Consider the following 24372-nt stretch of genomic DNA (forward strand, 5'->3'; position numbering starts at 1 on the left):
AAAAAAGACAAAAAATTAAAAAAAAAAAACCACTAGTTACCACTGTTGCCTTTCATGTCTCTTACGGAACAAACATGATAGAACCGTGACATCTGTTTGTCTTCTTTTATTTTTCATGATAGGAGAACTGCAGTTCATCCACAGCTAGACATGCTACAAAGCCAGCTGTAGCACACCAGCACTTCAGAAAATTTAGAAGCAGTTTTTTTTTCTGAATTTTTTATAACATATTTTTATATATATTACCTTATATGTCCAAAACTTTATGACTGTCCTGCTTACTTCACGGTACCTGTAAAGCTACTGTAAAGCAGTTCAGGTACTGAAACGAATAGACTTTTCTTCCATGGGAATGAACAGACAGCAAGAAATTCATAAAAGATCCTCAACCTCACAAAAGTTTTTATCCTGATCTGTCATACCCTGAATATCTTTCTATTTCAGGTAACACTGGTGTTCCCATCCTTCTGTTCCTTGCACTCTATGGTCAATGAAAGGAGATACAGTATTCCACACCAGCCTAGTCAGCTGTCTCTGTGATCCGTTCATATTTGTTTGTAACACAAAGAGCTCTGAAACTTTCTGGAATTTTCCTAAATTCGTATCAGTGAAATTGTCATCAAAAATATCTCAGCATCAGACTGGTCATCAACTAGTCTTCTGTAAATAACTGAGTCAACACAACATTTTCATGTAGGGCTCAGCTATTAAAAGGAAACCAGTCTTGCTCCCTCACCCCAAGCAATGCATAATGCTCATTAAATAATACCTGAGGGAGTCTGGCACTTGCTTCAAGCTTTTCTTGCATGGGAACAAGATATAGCTAGATGATCTGAGAAACAACACTTCTGAGATTGTCAAACTATTACTTTGTTGGTCCTTACTCTTAAAGCATTTGAGCTATGAATCTGTGACTATGGAAGACATTTTCAATATAAATAAAAGCAATTTCATTATCAGTTTTGGGTTCCAGAAAATTGTGCTTACACCTCTCTTCTGAAAAGTTAAAAATTGACAAGAGTTAAAGAATTGCATTCGACATAAGTAGCTTCCCATACAGAAACAGAAATGCATTTACAAAAAAGAAGCTTCCTCCTAGTCAATCAGCTCCTTTCCTTTATGAAAGGGTATCCAATATTCCACGCAGATGTCCCAGGCTGCTACAGCAGCTTTCTGAATGTCACCTGCAGAATATTCCACTTCTTAAGTGCAAAATGACTAAAACTCTTTTGTAAGAAGACTGACCACCTATGTGAAAACCACTCTCATTTAACACATTTCTATGGCTAACATTTCATAAAGCTAGTGTAAATCAATAAAGAGTAGACCAAAAGAAAATCCCACAATGGCTTCTGTACTAAGTATTCAATTCCTTAATTAGCACTTTTTTGTTTTTTCCTACTAGCCGCATATTTCTCAAGATGTGTTCATACAGTAAGATGTTTTGCTAAAAGCTACACAAAAAACATGTTAAGAACACTCAAAAGTTAGATCAAATCTTTTCATGTATTATAGTGTCATCTTCTATTATATGATAGCAGGCTTTTTTTCTACAAGTCCTGTCCTCATTCAGTAACAGTAGATATTATTCACTGAAAAGCTATTCAATATTTTGTTTCCTCCTAATTGTTCAGCATGAGATGCCATGCCAATTCAAATACTGCTCTGAAGACAGAGTTATTAATTTACTCATGGGCTTTCTTATAGTATTAATAACTAAAATGCCTAAATCTTCATAATGAAAATACTCCTGTGAAATCAGATGCTATTATAATCTCATCATCTAACTCAGTCCTTAACAGATCAGGAATCCATACAGGGAAAAACTACGGTCAAAAATATCTACTAATTTTTAATAGCCAACTTGACATGCTAAGACTTTATCTTCTGGAATATTTAGCATTATATTGAGTTAGCGCTGCTATTAGCTGACAGAACTAGTAGAATCTCTTATTTTCAACAGAAAAGAAGTAAAATGTGATTATGAGTTCACAAATGCTTCCTAACAGCAATACCAAAATTCAGAAAATTTTGCCTCATTTCTGCTTCTGAATGGCAGCACACAGTCCTAATGAAGAAATCAGTCACAATCCACTTACTAACTTGCAGGGGAACTTTCAGGTTGCAGCTTGAATGGTAATTGAGCACCCGGTGAAGGGGTGTGCCTGGCCCAGGGAGCACACTGCTTGCACTTGTGCTCTCCATGTGACCAGAAGGGATGGACCCAGAGCGGAGCCAGGCTGCGCTCATCAAAGAGCCAGCCACTGAAGGGAAAGCAGCTCTTGTACCTGGGATACTTCCTAAGAGAGAGTGTTGTGTGGCTAGAGAGACCCTTCACTAGTTGCGTGAGTTTAACTCTTCTTTCTGCATGCTGACATGCACATGCTGTAACACACATACAACAATAGATGACTGCTGGCCTACCTGCAAATACTGTGCCTGCTATGACCAAGAACCTACCAGAAGCACTTCTGATTCTCTGTGAGCAGAATGTACCTTTTGCTTTAATTGCATCCCAATGCATTTCCTAACTGCTCATTCACTTAAATCAGAAGCCTGCAGTGACTGCATTTGGCTGAGTCCCCTTAGCCAGACTGGACCTTGGCTACCTACTTTTATCTCTCACTATCTCACCACCTACAACAGACTTGCCTGCCATTTTTTCCCTCCTGTCTAGGAGCCACAGGAGAGGGAAAATACAAAAATGCTTCTACTAATTTGCCACAAAATCTCACAACAAATACAACAATTAAGAGAAGAAGATAGGGAAAAGGTGTTAAGTAAACTTGTCTGGGAATATTCCTGTATCAAAAAACTTAACTACCAGTACATTGCAAGCATCCTCAACTTCAGACACAAAGGCATTTTCTCTCACTGATATTTGAAATTTGGCCAATTTAGAACAGTATTTTCATTGAAACAGCAAAACAAGCTTCCTGTTAAATTATTCTGTTACTAATGAACCAGTTTCAAAGCCTTGCCCTAAAGCAAGGGGGCTGGATTACCTGATGGTAAAGGTCTCTTCCAACACAAACCATTTCATAGTTTACACAAGAAATGCTCTACTTATTAATGTTTTTGTGCAACATTAATATTTTAAAGAATGCAGTTTTTCCACCCCACTCTCCTAAATGACTCTCCATTTCTGTTGAGCTTCCACAAAAATTACAGCCTTAAATAAGATGTAAAACCATGAGCCTAAACAGACAGAAGGACTTCCTGTGACGTTATGCGAAGGCAATAATATCAGCTCATGTTCTAACAAGATATTTTGCTCTTCTTCTTGAAACTATAATTTGGTTAGATACTGCTTTATTCCCAAAAGCCACTTCAGTGTTATTATTTGTTCAGAACAGAAACATTTTAAGTATTTTTCTGCTTAACTCCTAATGAGCAACTTCCATGTTTGATAGAGTACTGAAAATACAACAGGGGAATATTACGAGGAAGAGTAAAGAACACAGTTTTGAGATGGAATAATCCCTAGTCCTAAACTGTAAGATAGTCACACAAAGTAAGTTTTTTTCTATGGAGCAACCTAGTTGATGGCTCCTTCACAAAAACAGCTGTGTATTTATTGCTAACTCTCTGCAACTAAGAAATTTCAACAGAATACGCAGGGCTTTGATAAAGCATCCTACTATGGTTACAAAATTACTCCATTGTGTATTGGATAGAATACACAGGTAACTTGAGAGTTCTGAGAATCAAAAATATTCACACTTGTAATGGTTTCCTCTGCTATGTACCTACCTTTTTTTGGTTTACTATTGGTTTACTATTAAAATTTAAGAAAAATGCCCGTAAGAATGTGGGCAACAGAAGACTTATCAGACTTCCCACTTTCACTACTGGTAAGAAAGCTGCAGAAACAGCTGGTTTATCTTGACTCATTTTTGGTTTCGTATCATCTTTATCTTTCCTCTGTTTTGAACATCTCAGTGATGTAATGACCAAACAGATCAGTGCGAATTGCTCTATTTGTACACCTCGGAAAGAGATGACATCTATGAAACAAAGTGAGCCTATATCTCCAATAAGACCACACTGTGATAAGAACCTGTATCACTGGAGTACTTTTTTTCCTCCAAATGATTTTAAAGAGAATCCTAAAAATACAAAAAAATGTTCTACAGCATCAGGGGACAAAAAAACCCAAGTCATACACTTCAGCTAATAAGTCTCTGTAAACTCATACAGATTAAAAAGGGAAAACAACACACAAAATCCAAACCGAATTGCTGTAAGCTGAAGTCTTGCTTCTGCAGGATGTCTTCTATTGGGTTGTATGTCTAGATTCAGTGTAGAAACAAACAAACAGCTGAGCAGAAAATACCTCTTTTTTGCTGACTTGAAGACATTCATACAAATAACCAGTATATATACATTTTAATAATTTGGTTTGCTGTGACTCTAATAGAGTATTTTAATTCTGTGATGTCTTTGCACTTCACCAAGGACCATATTGTCAACAGTTTCTGCTGTGTAAATATCCTAGATACAAAATTAGTTTTGAATTTTACTATATACACAAGGACATCTTCTGAAAACAGAACCAGGAACAATCCTCTACTCTCTACTGAATTTTATTTCTCACAACTAACAGATATTCTGAGCTAAAACAGCATGCAGGAAAGAACAAAGATTAATTAGGTACAAAAATGTGAGGACTTCAATTTTTCAGCTCGCCCAAGAGACTGAAGAGCACAGATATATTTTTATCAACTCAAACAATAATAACAGTTAGAAGCGTAAAGTCTAGGAAAGTTAAACTGTAGTTCAAATTTACAAGCTATGAAAGTAGATTTAATCCCATCTTCTCACAAAACACCAGAAAATAGTGTCTGCAAATATAAAAATTCATTGGCACATTGGAGAATAGAGATGTAGAGTCCTAGAAAGATGGGACATGCATTTAGGGAAGGATATCTACAAGAAAAGTTCTGTTAAGAAAAGTCTGAGCGAGAAGCTTCCTTTTTGGCAGAAGCAAACAAGCACCTCATTTACCTTGGTTTGGTTGCATGTTCATGTTTGGTCTGGGACCATAGTTGCCCATTGGCTGTCCCTGGCTCATGGTCATCTGATTCTGCACTGGCATACTCTGTGAGGATGGCACTGAGTGATTATAGCCGCCCATCGACCCGTGGCTACTTGAAGGCATGTTCATGGAACTGTTTGTCATATTGAGTTGGTTAGGTCCAGGTCCTTGCATAGGCATATGGTTAGGTCCTTCAAAAAGAAAAGCAGGGGGAGAAAAAGTGTTCTATATTAAGCACTATACAGCAGACAAATGCAGTCACACCAAATCACAAAACTAAAAAAAGTTATTAAATACAACACTTTCAAGAATGTTTATCCTCTTGCACTTTCAAGACACCTTGCTGAAATAAACAAGCAAGCTTATTTTATCAAGGAAAGTGAAAAGAGTAATAAAGGTTCACTGCTCCTACAAAACAAGATAAGCAGAGATTACTGAATTGTACAGATCCACCACAAACGCAGGAAAGTCAGTAAATAGGATGATGACCATGACAAAGAACAACGGTTAGCAATACTGTCCGTTCAATACTGTCTAACTGTTACACAGACTACAGAGAGGGAGGAGATCATCGCTAACCATGTGATCATCGTGCTGAAGTAAAGCTAAGGTGAAAAAAAAGCTCCAGACTGTGGTAACAAGCAACTATTACAGGACTGCAAGAAGACTTCTTCCTCTATTATTATTTCCTTATTTCCTATGGAAAGGAAGACGCAGGATTAGTGTCAGAAAGTAAGGGCATGGAAGTGGTTTTGTTTTTATTTTTCAGATTTCTTCTTAAAGGAAGAAACTGTCTACAGCAGATACTAGAGAGCTCACCAAGTACACAGTGGAATATGTTTTTGAAAAACAGTAATATAGGAAGTGGAAAGGGAAGACAGAAAGAGAGAAGTTGCTGAGCACATAAACCAGCCCCTTAGGGAAATTATTTTACACTTAATGTCTAGGGTAGCATCAAAACAGAAGAAAGCACTCAAGAAACAGTGGGCAGAGGCAATATCAGGCATGTGTATTTTCTGGGATCAAAACCAGAATTTTGTTAGTGTGGAGCTAGAGGAAAAGGACAGAGGTAAAGCTAAGATAATAGTATGGAAAAAAACCTTGCAAATGATAAAGAAGACCACATTTAAGAAATCACTGCCAATATACTTCAGGAGGTTCTTCTGCATGTAAGGACACAACAGTTATTTTTTCTTAATGAAATACGAAGAACATGAAAAGAGGAATATGAATGAATGAGACAAGAAGTGCCTATCTGTCATTAAAGTAACTGCTTTAAATACTTTACTAATTAGATCCTGTGTTAAACTAAAACTAGTGGAATAAGTATCTCACCTAACTGAAATTGAAGTTAACTCTCAAATGCTAATAGATAGCATCTTAGTCCTGAGACTAAGCTGTAAGTGCATTTGAGACTACATTTGTAGGAAGCAAAGAAGAATTTGGAAGAACTTGCTGGAGACATACAAGCACGCATTATTCAGGAAGGATACCTACCACTGTCAAGGTAAAGGTCAGAGAACCTTACAGGTCGTCTTATCTTTCAACTTTTTACTTATCAAACAAGCTGAAGAAATCAGAGAGAAAATTTGACATCAGCAAGAACCTTTTTATCATTTCCTTCCAAATCCATGCACTACCCTTATTCTGCATCACAAATTCAATGAACAGAATTCTTCACATAAGGTTTTTTTTTGTTTTTTTTTTTCCAGATAAAACCTATCATCTGTCACAGGTACAGATGCATCAAATTCCACCATAGGCTGAAAAAGGCTTGTCTTGACTGTCTTCACCGATAAGAGGATACAGACACTTATCTGTCAGGGGAAGCAATTAAGGGTCTCAGCAGTACTTCAGGCTCTTTATTAGCCAGAACACAAATGTAAGAAAAATCACCCTTTGCCCTTTAGGTAATGGGAGAGGTCTGTGGCAGAACTTTTCAGCAGTTCATGCACTATTACTAGAGAGCTCTTTTAATCATCCCATCAGTCCTTCCACTCATACTTAGTCCTCTGGAAGCCCCTACTCGGATGAGGCCTACCAGAAATCCTGAGCTAGCAATTTTAAAAACCTAGATTTTATTTCTTCCAGGCAACTTGTGATTTTTGACCCTGGATTCTCATGTCTTGCACTGAACTCCTTCAGGACAGATCATCTCTTCAGTTATTTAAAGTTTTGTATCTGACTTCTATCATAAAGCATCTTATGTAATCTTACACTAAGTGCCCTATAAAGAGAAAGCAAATGTATACATCGAATAAATAATTGCAAGTATGTGTCTACAAAATACAGAAAGACTCACGAACAGGCAAACTAGTAAGCACTAAAGGAAAAACAACATTTAGATATCCACTTAATGAGATGATTCTCTTTCCCCTTCTCCAGAGTGTAACTATGAAGCAATTTTAGCATGCCTTCCCAATATTAGAGATGCCCTCATCCTAAGCTGTTTATCTTCACATCCTCAGAGACAACCTTAAACACAGACGGGAAGGAAGAGACATTCAAAAAAAGGTATATGTTGGGAAGAAAGGCTAAATTAAAGCTTAGTGAGAAACTGTTTTTAAGCATTTGTCTAGGTGAATACCCAAACAAATCTATTTACCTTTCACATATCTTCATAAGCACTCTTTTCTTATTCTATCTAATTACAAAATATGTGTGTTTAAGGAGTGACTTTCCTCCCCTGTGGCTCTGCAGTGAAGTCATTATGCTCACATTGTGACTTAGTAATCCTTCTCCTTGGAAAAGATCATTATAATAACAATAATATGATTACACTAGAGGGTCAAAGAGACTGATTTGTGAGAAGCAATGCTATTCTCCATGGGAACTGATGGTTCTTAGATGGATAGAAGACTCCTCAACCATAATATCTCTGCCCTATTTAAGGAGCTAGCATATATTGTTCTTTCTATTTCCAAGCACAAACAATGACCAACACATACGATGCAACTGAGTTCTCCTCTAGATCATCTATTATTTACTTCTTTCACAAGATCTTTTGATGCTATTAAGCTACTCTTTCCAGAAAAGCTGCCACTATCAGAGTCCATTTTATCAAGATTTGAACACAAATTAGAAACCATACCTATCTTTATATTTGTAGCTAAAGTTTTGCGTAGTTATAGCTGTGTTGATTGTCACGGAGTTTATCCTTGTGACCAGTGAGAAGGGAATATACAAAGATCCTTTCATAGCAGTTTCCTTTCCTGTAAGAATCAATGCCCTGAAGAGCTTTCGTATGAAAAGTTCCTCCGTACAAAAAAATAAAAGGGGTCCTGAACAAAAGCAATCCTGGGAATGTAATTTTAAGTTGAAAGCCAACACTCACCGAAGAGCCAGTATGGTTTTATGAGTGGAAATTCTGGAAAATAGCCTCCCTATAAAGAAGCATGCTTTTTCCAGGACTCCCTCCTTTCTGATCTGACTGCTGAAGGGAATAGTTAGCCCAAAGCCAGTACTGGTAGATATAATGTGGAATTTTATCATCTTGTTTCACTGCTTTGTTTTTGACTTCTCAAGCACTTTTCTTTTTATTACAAAACAGGATGGCATAAAAAAGACTTAAAATTTATACCTAGAACAATAATCTGGAGGCTGTTTCTTTACAAATCCCTTACTGTTCAACATGTCTTCAATAATAAAGAACACAGAGGATTAGTGGCAACTGGTGACTTTCTGTACGGAAGTGAACTAATTATTTTTTTCCCTTATATTTACGGAGTGAGTTTTGAATGTGGGTAAAATGAATCTATTTTATTATTATCTAATTATTTACTTGTGATGATTTCACATTATCTTTTTATGGAAGGATTTGCATTCACTCAGCCACAGGCCAATACCTTTCCCCAGTAAGCCTTCTAAAGCCAGCTGTACTGCATGGTTTCAAACAGACTAAATTTAGCCAGTTCTGTTCATCAGAGGAATGCTGTGTGTCAGCTACATCAAAGCCCAAGGGCAGCCTGATAAACACTGAATACAGGTCACGTAGCTCTGTAGCTAACAAACTCTAAGAGAGCTCGTACTCGGGGGCATTCAAAGCAGTTTTGTCATCAACAATCTAGTATCCCCTGAGCCCCCATGTCGTTCCAGTTGCTAAGCAACGCTGGTGTTAATGTCTTAGAGGAGAAAAACTTACCAGGCATCTGGCCGTTCATCTGGTTCTGCATGTGTGGCGCAGGAGGGCCCCCACCTACCAGTCCATCTGAAGACATGTTGTGCGAGCGCGGGGGCGGAGGGGGGCCGCTCTGACTCATCCCTCCTGGACCCATAGGCATATTCTGTGTGGGTGGCTGGAAGGAGACAGTTTAGTCAAACAAGAGAAGCAGTTAGGCTGACAAATACATTATATGTACATATGGTACGGCAGTTGCCTATATCGCTAAGCGGCGTATGAAAAAGCACTGAAAAGCATTTCTTGCTTTTTCCGGTATGTTTAACTCGGTATTAATTTGGGCAAAACATTTAGTATTTCCATCCATTTTACATGAAGTATTGCAAGCGGGCAACACCACGGTACCTTCGAGCATTGCTTTAAAATAAATAAAAACCAAATCAATGCCTCATTAAAAAATTATATCGGAACAGCCTAAGACTGCTAGAATTACTCCTTCCCACACAAAGCTTTCCCTCAAAGCAGCGTTTGCTCGACAGAAAAATAATTCTCCCGTTATAATTCTCTCCTATCAACAATTTGTTGCTGTTAACAGACGTCGCACCAGGACAAAGCAGGTACAGCCAGAGATGAAAGCCTCTGAATGCTCATAGACGAGCAGAAATTTGCACCTGGGTGTGGTAAAATGTTTGAGATCTCTTCTCCTCTCTCCCCTGAAGCACTGAAGGCCTAGTTCATAATTTTGTGCCAAATACCCCCTACAGACTGGAAGCACATTAGTGCTGGCCTCCAAAGGTCCAGAGACAGCTGCCTAGAAAGGATGTTTTTGGCAAATTTCCTAATGAAATTGTGAGGAAAATAACTGAATAACCTTGAGAGTTCAAAGAGGGAGAGCAAGAAAAACAACAAATGCAAGGGGGAATTTACTATTAGGTTCTACACTCAGCAGTGTAAGGAGGCACAGAAACTGCCAGTAGATAGTTTCATTTTCCTATTAAAATCTTCTGTGAGACTGCACTATTCTCCTTGTGCACCTTAGCCAAATGCTTCCAGGGGAACAAAAATTATCCGAGTCGGTGAAAACATTGGCCCGTGGCTTTTGAGCACCCTGTCTGAAAAGTTCATGCAAAACTCCTTCCTGCAAGACAATGATGGGAGGATTTTTACCCAATTCGCTTCACAGAAAGAACCCAGAGAGAGAAAATAAGTCCTTACTTAGTACAGCCCCACTTACCACTAAACCTACTCATAAGGATTTCATAATGACAAAGCATAATATGTTAAAAAGAGCAACTCTTTATACCTGAGTGTAAAGCAGGACCTGTTTTTTTGCCTTGGAAATGGCAAAGCCCACAGTAAGAGCACTAAGCAGGAGGATTCAGATCTCTCTGGTGACAGCAACAGGACTGAGGGAATAGCAAGGAGCTGCATCAGGGGAGGGTCAGACTGGGCTTAGGAAAAGGTTCTGCACCTGCAGGGCGGTGGGCACGGCCCTAAGCTGCTGGAATTTAAGGAGCATTTGGACAGCACCTTCAGAAATACGGTTTGAATTTTGGGTGGTCTTGTGTGGATTCAGGGGATGGCTCAATGATCCTTGTAGATCCCTTCCAACTTGAGATTTTGTATGGCTCTAATACACATGTATAACAGAGACATGTATTCACTTCTTGGAGACAGGAAAGGAGAGAATAGCACTGATTTATTCTCTCAACATTTCTTCAAACATCTCAAGCAAGTATTATTTTCCCTGCAGTATTTTTAAAAATCCTTCATGAAATCACAGAAAAGCTTTTCTGAGGAGGAGGAAGGAAGAAGATGAAGAAAAATGTAAATAAGTATGTAGGTTGCTCTGAAAGTAATGCCTCCTATTTATTTCCATGGAAACTACAACAACTACAAAGAGCAAAGTAACATTCTTGACAGAGCACATTCTCAGCTACGAAACACTGTTTTTCAACAGTCATCACAATAGTCCTGCATTTTTGCCAATGATGAACTAGACCTCACATGCCTTGCTTGTAAAAATCTACACAAGTGGAGGTGACCCACTGTTTCATAGCTGCTATGATGGTGTTGTTACTAGGAAAACGTCACCCATAGGGCCTGGTGTTATTGTGTTGCAAGAAAAAGGCTGTCTTCTTCTGTGGCCTGACTCTGTCAGTTTGAGCCTTCAGCTCGGACTGGTCAGAGTTGACGGTTTGCTTGGTTTCCAGGAAATCTAGAAAGATTGCTCCTTTCCTATCCCAGAAGACAGAGAACATCACTTTACAGACTTATGGCTATGTCTTTAACCTTTTTCTTCAGTGGGGAATTCACATCTCATCACTCCATGGACTGCTGTTTTGACTCCAGCTCACAGTGGTGACACCACATCTCATCACTGGTAATGTGATGTGTCATCTTCAGCCTTGCATTGGTTCAATAGGTCCTGACAAACTCGCATATGGTGTTCTTTCTGTTCCTGTGTGAACATTCTTGGGACCCACCTGGCACAAACTTTCTAATATTCCAAGGTTGCCACTCGTTTCCAACAAGCTGAAGTAGACGTTCAGCTCCATGTACAGTTCCCTGGTCATAATTCACCAATTTATGTAGATCAATCGATCAAGACACTCTTCATTTCATGGTGTCACAGCTCTGCATGGCCACCTGCAACATGCCTTGTCTTGCTGCATGTCACTGTCACCACTGCTGAATCACACCATCCATTCCTCACTGTGCTCACATCCACTGTTTGGTCTCCATAAATACTCAGCAAGCATCAACAAATATCAGTGGGTGCCATTTTTTCTGTAGGAGGGAACTCAGGGATACACTTTTGCTTCATACACACTTCCCTGTCAGACACCATTCTATCAGATCACCCCTCTGCTGTGTCTATGATACAGTAACAAAATGTAACAGAATACTGGTGGAAAGGTTAGTGATATTGTTGGTTGGTAGGGATTGAACATCTGCCTCTGATGCCACGGGCCAACATAATTAAATAGGAAACATTACTTTCGGTGCAGCCCTCATAATTTATCAAGAGGAGTATCTGTGTATGCTAACAGCCCAAAGACCTGTGTGAATCCATCTGAGATTCTTGAAAATAATGTAAACTATTATTTATATAATTAATAATATTATATAAAAATAATATAAACTATTGCATGAAATAACCAGAAAGTAGTGAACACTATACTCTTGCCATAAAAACTAGTAGGACTGATTCTAGAAACCACAAGTCCCCCAGATTTGTGAACCTTGCTCTTCAAGCTACAAGTATATTGACAAAACCAAATAGAGAATGATAAAATTCCAAGAATGAAAGAGATAACTTCCCTGTATTGATGGTGTACTAGCTCATGTCTTTTTACTTCATTCAAATTCTTCAAAAATATAAATAAAAAACATTTAGTTGTATATGCAACAAAAACTTCTTAATACAAGTTTTTTGACAAAGCCTTTAGGCTAAATATAGTATGTGGAGATATGCTTTAATTGATCAGAAACTACCCAATGAGAAGAAAAAAGAAAATACACCAAGGTCAAAGAATAAAGGAAAGTACAGATCTCTTGAAAATATTTAATATTAAGTGCCAACATTTGAAGGTGTTACAAATATTAACTGTTCAATATTATGAAAGAAAAATAAGTATAATAGTGCTGGGTGAAATTCAAATGGAAAAAAAGAAAGACAATTACATCGAATTTTGAACCACTCTTTCTTCTGAAAGAACTAACACTGCAACTGATCTGGGAAAAAAAATGACAACTACCTGGAGAGTTTTGTGGGACAAAAATAGAAAAATTCCATTAAAACCACTCAAAATACATAGATCTACTTTCTGATCATCTTCAGTGCTTCATTTAACAAAAGTCAGGTATAAAACACAAGAAATAAAATGCCATGGCATTCGTGATAATAATACATGTTTGGTTCAGGGAAAGCAACCACAAAGAAATACTATAAAAGCAAAAGGACTCCAAAGACAGGCAATCAGTGATTAAAGACTTTGAATTTCTTTCACCTGAAACAAATCAAAAATGACAGATTTTTATTTTTACAGAGAAAGGAAATGAACATAAGAGGATATGTCAGAAATACAATTTAATGTATGATCTACAGAAAAAGTAGATCATCCAATTTATGTTTTAACAACAAAGGAAACCCCAGGAGAACAGTCAATAAATTGAGGAATAACATTAAACATATGAGACACCGTATAAATCACATAAACCTGAGGAATTCATCAACACAAGACATCAGAACAAGGTTTAAATAGGATTTGGAGATAATTACACATACATGTATGTGATAGAAACAGAGTTACATTATATATAATATTTTTAAAGGGTGCTGTAAGCTTTCATGTCAGGGTCATAAACCAATCAACTACCTGATAGCAATTAAAAAGAAGTGTCTCCAGCAGATATAATTATTCCCCTGTGAAATTCCTCTACAGCATCTTTCTGCTTGCCGCAGACAGAAGAAAAAGAAGAAAAAAATGTTTTAAAATGGCAATTTCCCTGTTTCTATCACAGTTATTCCATGCTTTCACAGGTAATAACACTTCTTTTAAATCATCTTTAATTAAAGTGAAGTAAACCTGGGTCACGTAGCTTCTTTTTTTGAAATTGATTGTCCCTGGTAATATGCAGTAACCACGATAAAGACCTTCTGAAGTACAAAATTACCACAATACTCAAAAGCTAAATACTTTAATAAAAATGAAGGGAAAAAAAAAAAAAACCTAGTGAAAGCAAAGTGACTCAACTTGAACCCTATACATTCAGTCAGTTGGATAAGATAACATTCAAATATCGTTAGGTTGAAAGAACTAGAGGAAAGGCTACTTTCTTCATTCTTCTGAATAAGAGACAGAAAAGAATGAAAATTAAAATCTCCCCCTAATTTTATTCCAATTATGAAGTAGAAAATGTTAAACATTTTGCTATTGGTAAGAAGTAAATTAAAAAATTAGAAGTAAAATAAGCATTAAACATAGCTTCGCTTGCTAAACACTGATTTTTGGGTCATGTTCCTAAAAACAGATTGCAATTTACAGACACCATAAGCATTTATAATTTATCAGAGCGTGACAAAAAGTTAAACTATATTGCCTAATTGTGGAAAGCTAAACTAGAAAACGACTGAAACTGGCCTACAATTATAAGTTAAAAAAGAGAGACAAGAAAAATAAACACTGGATTCCAGCTGACAGTTTTCAGCAAACAAATCTTAAGTTATTGAAAGCAAAAACTCATAACAATAGTTAAACTGCTTTTTACCGGCAATTTTCTTTTAAGCAATAAAATAAATCAAATGCAAGAAATCAAACAAAAATGTGTCATGGTGGAATTGTGTATCTGGAACTTTTATCTATCATTTCTTTCCTGCCCTATGCCAAAATACCAGATTTTTCTTACCACCAACAGTAGGTTGAAAGTTTTGATTATGCATCATAATGATGGAATACTAACTCAGTAGTCAGAAAACTTAAAGCAGTAAAAACGTACAAGTCAGGAAATACATTTCAGCATATGCTGAAGCAAAGTATTGCTAATCAATACACATAGCGATAGATATTTAAAGGACACTACCGCAAATTCAATTTTCTTTAAATTCTCTCAGAATAACAATTACAAGCTACATGCAGTGCCAACATAAAAGTCTTCTAATCTTTCTAACAGGAGCTCTAACTCGGGATTCAATCGATCATCTTTGTTTTCAGCTCTCAAATACCATTTTCTGCAAAGCAAAATATCCTATCCCAGGAGGTACTCTGTGATATCACGTTGCTAATAGCACAGCACCTGTCCCAGCCTCAGGGAACAGCACCCTGTTGATATGTGGTGATAACACAGCAGAATACTTAGTGAGGTGTCAGAGTGGGAAATGAGATCATAAAGGAATACATTTCCAAGACTTGAAAATGCTAAGATTAATTTAATTGGGATATGATTCTTCTACTAGAAGCAGAGTATTCTTGTACTGAGAATACCTTAAAGGAAAAAAAAAAAAAAGCAGCCTATATAAATTCTCAGAAAGTGTAATTCTTGGAGATAGAGGAGATTTCTATGTGAAAAAACATTTACAACTGTATCTAAACTGTAAAGTAAATTACAAATGTAATTTATATCATTATTGGAAGTAGTTATGATACCAGCAAAGAAATTCTACGTTTAGAATGACAACCAGTTCCTAAATCTCAATTTATATAAATATCTTCAATGATCGGAAACACTCTTAGTATGTGAATCAAAAGCTACAAGATTTTATAACATAGCAATTATGCATTTTGTTCAGTAGGAAACTGGAATCTTCAGTTGTTTCAAACTGTATAAAACCTGAAACTATTTCACTGTACAAATATACCTTAACCCCATTTTAAGGGTGTATGGGAACTGCTGAATCACGGCCTGAACCTCTGATTGATCACCTGAGGTGAGCAATGAGTCAGCCCTGGGAGCACAGGTGAAGGCAATTCATCTGTGCTGCTGGAAGGGGTGAGCTTGCATCCACCTCTCCTAGACCCCATTTAAGAGCAGACTGCCAGTAGGGAATGATCTCCTTCTGAAGATTCCTCCTTTTGGAGTTTTCCAGTGAGTCCAGGACAATGGTAAGTCCTCTATCTATTCTTTTTTGGTCTAATAACCTGCTTAGCCAAACTCTCTTGTATATTTCTTAATTATAACACCTTTATATTCATTGATTATACACAGAGCCAGAAAACTTAACCCTAAAATACTTCGTCTATACAGTAATAGCTCTTCTGATACTCAAAAAGTGATCATACACATCTTAACTCTTGATGTAACTAGAAATCGTTTAAATCATAAGCTAAATAATCTGGTACAAATTCAGATGATTTTCTTGTGAAAGACTAGGAATAAGTTAAGTGTGGGCATTAACTCAGAGAACCTTCAGCTACTGGGACCAGACAAATAAAGAGGTGCTCTGTAGCTCCTCCATAAAATGCTGCTTGTATCAGAAGATTTCCATCTCATAACCATTAATCTCCTGACTCTTTTAAGATGCTTTAAGATCTGGTCCAATATTTACAGGTTTCACTCATGTTTATTAACATAAGGGAAAAATTCCATCTCTACTTCAGCTAGCAGGCCTCAAGAAAACTCAGTTAAAGCACAAAGACTACTGCTGAACCTGATATAAGTTTCATTAAGGAAACAGCAAAGCTGTACAGTCAAAAGGACTTGCATCTGTACAAATAACATTGATATTACCAGTGTGCTTTGTACAGCTCTCAGCAAACTGTCTTGGGCTGAGACAGAAATGTATTGTACAAATATTGTACTGAAGGGAGGCAAATTACATCTTCAAGCACAGGAATTACATTTTAGAGCATAACCTTAATCAAATTGGTCACCGTGTGTTAGTGATTTCTACATCAGCCACAGAAGTTGTAGTTTTTTGTGCACAGTGCACTAGCTCCCCATGTGGACACACTTGATCAGCAATACATGCAAAGTAGCTTACAGAAGTTACAGCCACCCTCTTATTAAAAGTGCTCTATGAATCCACCTATAACATGGTAACATCTCAAAACCCCACATTCTAGTAAGAACCTCTGATAAGTGCTGGCTGCACTCCTTGCAGCTGCTTCTCTGTTTCCTAATACTAACCTTTTGGTGTTGCTGACACAGTCCTGCAGCTAACCTGACCTAATTCAGAATGAGAATATCCCCCTTTCTCCAAAATTATTCCACTGATTTTTTTCCAGAAACAAACAAGAACAGTAAAACCACGCAGCAGAACTGCATTTGAGGACAGTACAGCACTGGTTATATCAGCTTAACCAGGTAAAGAGAATGGGAAACTTGTCCAACAGCCAAATTTCTTTCTGACATTTAAAAGCCTTTCTGCAGTAAAACAAACCACCTGGAAAAGTGGGTAAGATGGGGATCCACAATCTGAAAACTCTTTTAGAAATGTACTGTGTATAATTTCCTTTTGCTTAAGAAGGATGAGTCTACTGGCTCCAAAAGATACAGCACAACTTACAGATTTGTTGTTACAGAAAGTCAACAAACCAACCAGGTGAGGCACAGCTCACCAAACCTGTGCTACAGGAAATCAGACTCTGGCTCTTAAGTTTTCTAACAAGCTTGTAATACTGATAGCTTTACAAGACTTCCTCTTCATAAAGAGAAGGTTCTTAGTTGTATTCTTCCACACACTGAGTGAAATAAATAGAATAAAATCTGATTATTTGTAGAACTAATTCTTTTGCCTAATATCCCACAACCACGTTTTTACATATGATGAACGTGCATGCAATCAGTGTTTGTGCAGGGGTCAAAAACATCCAAAACCTCACGTGAAGAAAATGGAAACAGATACTCATGTGCTGGCTATGAAGCAGAGTCAATTAACTGATGCAGACACACCAGACCTCTTTGTAAGGGCTCACACAGCTAGATCATAGCACACTGTGTTTATGGCTGGTTATTACAGTCACGCCTAAGAACTAGGCTACTGGCAGCAATAAACAATTACATCTCATCTCTAACAGATCCATAATACTGTATCACTTCAGGACAATTCTCCTTTGTACTTCAAAATAAACCTAAATGTCCCAGATTTTCCAGTCCTTAGCAACAAAAACAACACTAGAGACTATGGACATCATCAAAGGGGCTGTACCACTTGCACCTTTGGTTCACAAAACAGCAAATATTTTTCGAGAGTTACAAAAAGAATGAGATGAAGGAACAATGCCCTTTAAGGAGGCCGTAGGCACAAATAAGTTAGCTATTACCAATTCAAGATTTCCACTAGCTTGATAACTTCTAGTAGCAACACAGAACACAAAGCTTAATTTATCTATGCCAACCAGAGCTGCTCTGGTTGCCTCTCGTTCAAAGAGCAGTTGGCAAATTGTTTTCACTCTAATGTGAAACTTCACACCAAACAGAAGCATCTAATTTTTTTTTGTTTTAAAGAGACCAAACAGTGACAGAAATCCTTGCTGGAGTGGACCTGTGAACGTGAATGCCGCACCATTCCTTTTTTCAGAGATTTTAGTTTGGTTACTATTCCTGTCATCACTTCCTATCTAGGGTTTGTTTTTCAAAAACTATTCTAGAAATTACTGTATTTTTGAAAACTCTTTTTTAAACACTTAATAGGAGTGATTTTTCTCCAAAATTCATTACTCCACTTCCAGCTAATAGCTCACTTGCTTCATGACAGGAAACACTGAATCTTTCTTTTGCACCCTGTTGCCTATTAATTCAATTCACAATTGAACTTGAGTTCTTCACGGACTTACGTTCTGAAAGGCTCATTCAGAATAACACTCTTACTGCTTTCAGTCTCTGTTTCAAAAAGAATTTAACCCTGTTATTCACTATGTGAAGAATTAAGCCCAAAGTTCAAAGACTGATGCCAGTAGTGATCATGAGGACAGAAAACACCCCTAACAGATTTTCCACTACCATACAATAGAGACTAGACTGTCTCAAACATTTAGTGTATAACTGGACACAAGTCTCATTAATGCAGTATCCCTTTCACTCTTGGGAACTTCAGTTGTACTTGTAAATTTTACTTTATGTTACTAAAATTGTTATGGGTGGTATCTTGCCTGTTTTTTTTTTCTAATTAGCATGGAGTTAAGGTCAATTTTTATGTCCAGAATGAAGGCTACTTTAAAAAAACAAGTGCATACTCAGCAACTTCAAAGCACTACTATTCCCTAGGTCTCCACGCTGTTTCTATGAACTGATAACATCTCAAGTACACTAGATGCACAGACTGAATAGCACCCATGTGAAAAGTACTTAACTGCAGACTCCCATTCAGCCACCTGCACTCTTAACTATTAAAAAAAAAAACCTCGCCTCACCAAAAATAGCAAAAAACAACTGTCTCCCAATAAGAAAGTTTGGGGTCCATTCCACTCAAAGTCATTCTGCAACTTTGTGAAGTTTGAGGAAGAGTTTTAGTCAGGTGCTGGTAGTGTTACTTAATTTTTATCTCTTGATTCTGTTTCCTTGGAAGTAAGCAGCATTTCAGATTTTGCTGACAATGTGTATTTAAAAAAAAACAAACACCATTTTATATTAGAACTATTTAGTAAAAATAATAATTTGGACTGTGACAACATGAAACTGCATTGTAAAAAACAGATGGAAGAATCACAGAAGTCCTAGAAGCAGCTTTATTTTTTACAAAATTTCTCAAGCAAGAAAAAAATCACTTTATTAATTTTATTAATGATCTTCTCAATATTACAATAAGAAAAATTAATGACATGCATACATTTTCCTGTAACTCAAGCACTGAGCTTTCCTGCAAGTCACTTCATACACAGAATTTAGTTTGCTAGAGGAGTTAACTCACTTTTATAAGAAAGTTAGTAAAAATCATTAGTCTTCCTTTTCATCACAATCCTGAAGTATACACAGAAATCTAGAGCTCTGTGTACTGGCTGAAGGCAAGCTGCACTGCATATGAGAAACTTCAGTGTTTAAAAGGAAAGTTCCCTATCTAATAATTCCTGTAGACCTCTATATCTACGGTTATAAAAACCATTAGCATGCACACTCATGTAGAACAAAACTTTCCATCTATTTCTTTCAGAAAAGTTATCATCACGAGTTGCTCTCTTGTGAATTCCTGGTAAAAAGCAGTAGGACAGGAGAAGAAAAAGGCCTGAGCAGGTAAGTCTATTTTCATTCAACAGTTGGCAATAACTTTTAATGCCATTCTTTCAAAAAAGCATAAGAATTAAAATAAAGGTTGGAGAAAGCAAGATGTAGTTTTAGATACCATGTAGTTCAGGACACATTACTTCCATGCACACCACTATTTTGGGGCGGGGGTTGTCTTAGAAGTCCTAGTAATGACTTTTATTTGCATCTTTGTTCTCTGCATTTCAAGGACACCAATATTTCCCTGTTATTTCCCTTAAACTTAGACCAAAGGAAACCAAATACATGGTGTAAAGCAAGGAACACAACATAAGCTCTTTTGGGGAAGCTTACCCAATGATGGTAAACAGATTTTCCACTGCTGTCCAAGGAAAGCACCTGTAAACTTAAGTAAGAGGCAACAAAAGGTTGTACCAACAGCAGACTTAGCCACCACTCCCATCCTGTTCAGAAGACACTACCCTGAGCAACACTGCTATTGACATTGCTGTGGCTGGTCAACTCAGGGAGATTAACCTCACATTTCCTTTGTATTCTGATGTGCAGGAAGCTCTCTTGTAAGAGAAGTCATGCATCATAAATGTTTCTGTTGTATAATACTTAATAAGAACTTTATTGTGACATTGGAGCTTCAAAGTCTTTCCAGCTCTCTTTATTCACAGCCTGCAATGCTTACTTTGTGTTACAACTCTTCCTTATGTCCAGGCCCTTCAAAGGATTTCTCTGTGCAACATGGTTGGTTTCACTATAATTTTGCTTAACATTAAGATTTATTTTGTTCCTTGCATGCAATATCAAGCTCATTTTAGAGAAGATGTACAATCTTTCTATTACAATAGTGCATTCTGAAAGACAGTCAAGGGCAAAGCAGCTTTTCATCATTTTTATATAAAATCCAATCTGTTCAATACAAAAGACAGGAAAAAGGCAGCAACTAGCTTTAACAGTCCAGGCAAAGTGTGAAAAAGAACACAGTGCAAACATTTTTCTCAAGTAATACTGAAATGTTAAATCCACAGACAACCATGAGAGGATAAAATGAAGTTACATGGCAAAACAACTTGGACCCACTATTAAGTTTTCATGAATCTAGTCATTTAGATCTTTTGCTCATTTTAAAAGCAGCAATGTTGACACACAAAATATTTTATAGCAAGTAAATATTAAGTTCTGAAATTTTCTGAGAGTGTATTGGATTAAAATGAGAACAAGATAAAATTCAAATAACAAAAGAAATGTAGCTTACTAGGAGGATGTCCTCCAGATAAGAACAGATCAGATACAACCTAACTTCAGAAGTTGCCCAGAGGATAGCCCTCTTAAATTATATGAGAAGCTACTGCAACAGCAATACCGTTAAATTTTTATATTCTACTACTTAAAAAAACAAAGTGTTCATGCACATTGTCTTGCTTCAAATTTCATTGGTGTCAGCCACTAAACTTGAATTTTAGTAAGACTGTTCAAATGCTGCCACAGAAGTGTGGTGAACTGAAACGTAACACTTCATAAGCTTCCTTAGGTCTTAAGTGAAGAACTAAATGAAGCAAGCTTGAAGAAATTTATCTTATATTAAACAAGCAGTAGCTCAGACATACCCAAAATCTGCTGGCTAAAACTGATTGGGAAGATAGGTAGTTTAAAGAATGATTTTCCCAAAAACGCCAACAAAAAGTTGTTCTTATCTGATTAAGTTATCCCATTTCAAGCAAATCTTCAAAGATTTTACTTGATAGGTGAAAGAGTCTACACTTCACTAAGACTGAACATCTAAACTTAACTTTGTATTACCTTTGTATTCCCTATCCAGTTATTCGAAGAAGAAAAAACACTGTACTATTTTGTCATTGCTGAAAAATATTCCTTACACTGAGGAGCAGAAATGCACTTCAGTCCTGGTCTGCGAAAACCCTTCATGGCCCTATCCTCACTTTTTCCTTAAGAAGAGAATGTCACCACACTCAACAGGGCTGTGCACCAGGGACTAGAATAAGGTCAAATTCATTTCCAGTTGTCATCAGAACCAGGATATGAATTAAGCCTCCAAGAACATATTAGATGAGTAACACACACAGCCCTCTTAAAGGTTTCCTTCCCTTCCCCCACAGCTACAAGCTTGGATTTATAAAGAGAAGCCTCTACAGGCACAACAGGTTGGACATAATGAAGCACCATTTCTATAGTCCTCTAGGTACCAACTTGAAAAGATGCTTTGCTAGTAGCAATGATTGGAGAACACTTCTCCAGAGACCAAAGAAAAAGTAATTCAATTTCAGTTGGTAAGAACTAGTATCTAGAAATGGCTGTTTTATAGACATTCTTTTTAGCTTCATATTACAGAAATGAATCAAGACTATATTAATTCAAGAAAAGTCTTATGACTAAAAAACAAAAGAACTTCCTTGTGTTACTCGCAGTGAACTCCCAGAGCTTTCCTATTAACACAAAACCACAACCAGATAGCAAGTTATTTTAATACTTATTGCACCTTTCCTTGCCACTCTATAAACAACAAAAACAGAGGAAAAACTGGTGGTATCTTATGAAATAAAAAGTTCAACGATACAGATTCAGAGGAAATACAGATTTTTCAAAAGAAGCAAGTATTATCCAACAAATGCTTCAATTCTAAACCTACGCAATGTTTCAAGATAAGCCCACACAACCTTATTTCTCACACGTTAGCACAATCAATAAGGCATACAGGTTGCTTTGTGACAAAGGAGAGAAGGAAAGAATTTAAGAGACTCACCTAAAGTACCTCAAATCTGATATTTATCCAACCCCATTCCATGAAGGCTCAAGAATGGATAATATTCCAGCAGAAAACAAGAAGTAAAATAAAACTAAACACCTCACTTTTCTCCGATGTAGGGGGAAAGAGAGAGTACTGTCATAGGAGCTGATCAAGAGCCACACCAGGAAACTTCTTAGTTGAGAAAAACAAAGTCATCTGTAAGTCAAACCAGACAACCTGCATGCACAGCATGTTTAATCCCACTCTATAAGCCTTCAGTTAAATAACTCAGATTGTGAGCATAATCTAAGCAGTGAGCTAACAAGACTTCAAATATAACATGAAGAGACATTCCATCCTATATTCACTGCGTAGTAAATTGCAGACTAACTATTTGGACAGTTTTTCAAACATCTCCCCCTCCCCATGAATCCAAATTACACCTAGTCCCTTGGTTTTATGCTACTTTGTACTTACTGCTGGTAGCAGAGACTGCATGTTCTGGTTGGAGTCAGCTATAGTAGCTAGATAAACCAAGTTTGTGTGTAGCATCTGCTGGTATCTACCAAAACGAACAAAGGAAAAGAGGCCTTAAGTCACAGTGACAATCTTGGAATTTAACTCTACGCATGTCAAGAAACAACTTCCAACAACTTACAAGAATACTGTTATTAGGAATCCTACATCCTTTCCTCACATCTCCCTATTGACCAACCTTTCCCAGTTTCTCTGCCAAGTCTGGCTTGTCCTCTACAGTTTCTGTACTCCAAACTAAATCTAAAACTTGGTGACCTTGACTGTTTCACTTCCTACCCTAAGCAAAGTCACTAGGAGGCATCTAGAGTATGAGTGTGTCTGTTTGATGTTATTTCCAACAGAAACACTAGGGAAAGAGAGCTCTTTCTATTATGTCCCTAGATGCAAGGTATCATATCAATATGAATCATGACCAAGAACAGCAGAAACATTCCATCAGGACCCTGAGATTTGAATGTCCGCTGTTGAATTTTTTTTCTGCTGCAGAACCAGATTCTAGAGTATCAACATCCAGCCCAGAGTCAAACGAACAACCTTGTAAGCAGGAGCAGAGTACAAGTACGTAACTACAGGCTTGCATGCAGCTTAATATAGTAACTGTGTGCTACACTCTACTCATATCAATAGAAGTAATCCCCTGAAACAAAAATACCTACCATTTGTCACCCCAGCTTTCCCCCCCAGATTACCAGCCTCTTAGAAAGGGCCTCAACAGCCACACTGTGATAACCTATCTGTCATCACGTGGAGGAATATCTGTCCAGGTCCACAGCTGTCTCACCCTCCAGAAACCCTACTAGACAACAGGTTTACATGGTATATTCTGGCAAACCAAACTTAAGGTGGAGTTTGTTTGTTCTCGGGCAAGTGGTAAACAGCAGAAATACTGCATCATTTTGAAAGGTCTGAGAAGAAAACTACCTCCTTCCCAAACTGTAATTACAACACAGAGGTAGATCTCTCAGTTACACAGTCCCCTTTTTTTTTTTGTCATTATGCTATCAACTTGCAGTACTCACGTTGCAATGTTTCAGTGATGGAAGTGATAGTTACACAGCAAAGAAAAAAATTAACCACATTATGTGCAGCAATATTTTTTCTAATCTTCTCAGAGTGGTTCTCTTTCAAGGTGAGCTAAATAAATCAACAACTGATCTAGATGGAAATTCACCCAGTCCACAGTAGATTTGCATTAATGTCTTACTGAGAGCATTCAGATGTCTTTCCTTTGTTTTGGTAGTCCATTATACACTGAATAAGATGGTTATTTTCATCCAGCAT

At 37.2% G+C, this 24372-nt stretch overlaps 1 protein-coding gene across 4 annotated transcripts in view; it reads right to left on the reverse strand.

Annotated features, from left to right (window-relative positions):
- Positions 1-24372, reverse strand: part of SS18 (SS18 subunit of BAF chromatin remodeling complex) — a 38895-nt gene extending 14523 nt beyond the window's left edge. For 3 of the 4 annotated variants that reach the window (XM_010708847.2, XM_010708846.2, XM_003205002.3), the window contains exons 1-4: positions 24296-24372; positions 23032-23116; positions 9180-9333; positions 5008-5229 (exon numbers count right to left, since the gene is read on the reverse strand). In XM_010708847.2, the coding sequence (XP_010707149.1) occupies positions 5008-5229; positions 9180-9333; positions 23032-23116; positions 24296-24372 (538 nt within the window). The remainder of the gene's footprint in view (positions 1-5007; positions 5230-9179; positions 9334-23031; positions 23117-24295) is intronic. The other variant, XM_019613986.2, reaches the window with a different exon arrangement.

The sequence above is a fragment of the Meleagris gallopavo genome, chromosome 3 (assembly GCF_000146605.3).
Source record: "Meleagris gallopavo isolate NT-WF06-2002-E0010 breed Aviagen turkey brand Nicholas breeding stock chromosome 3, Turkey_5.1, whole genome shotgun sequence".
Taxonomy (NCBI): domain Eukaryota; kingdom Metazoa; phylum Chordata; class Aves; order Galliformes; family Phasianidae; genus Meleagris; species Meleagris gallopavo.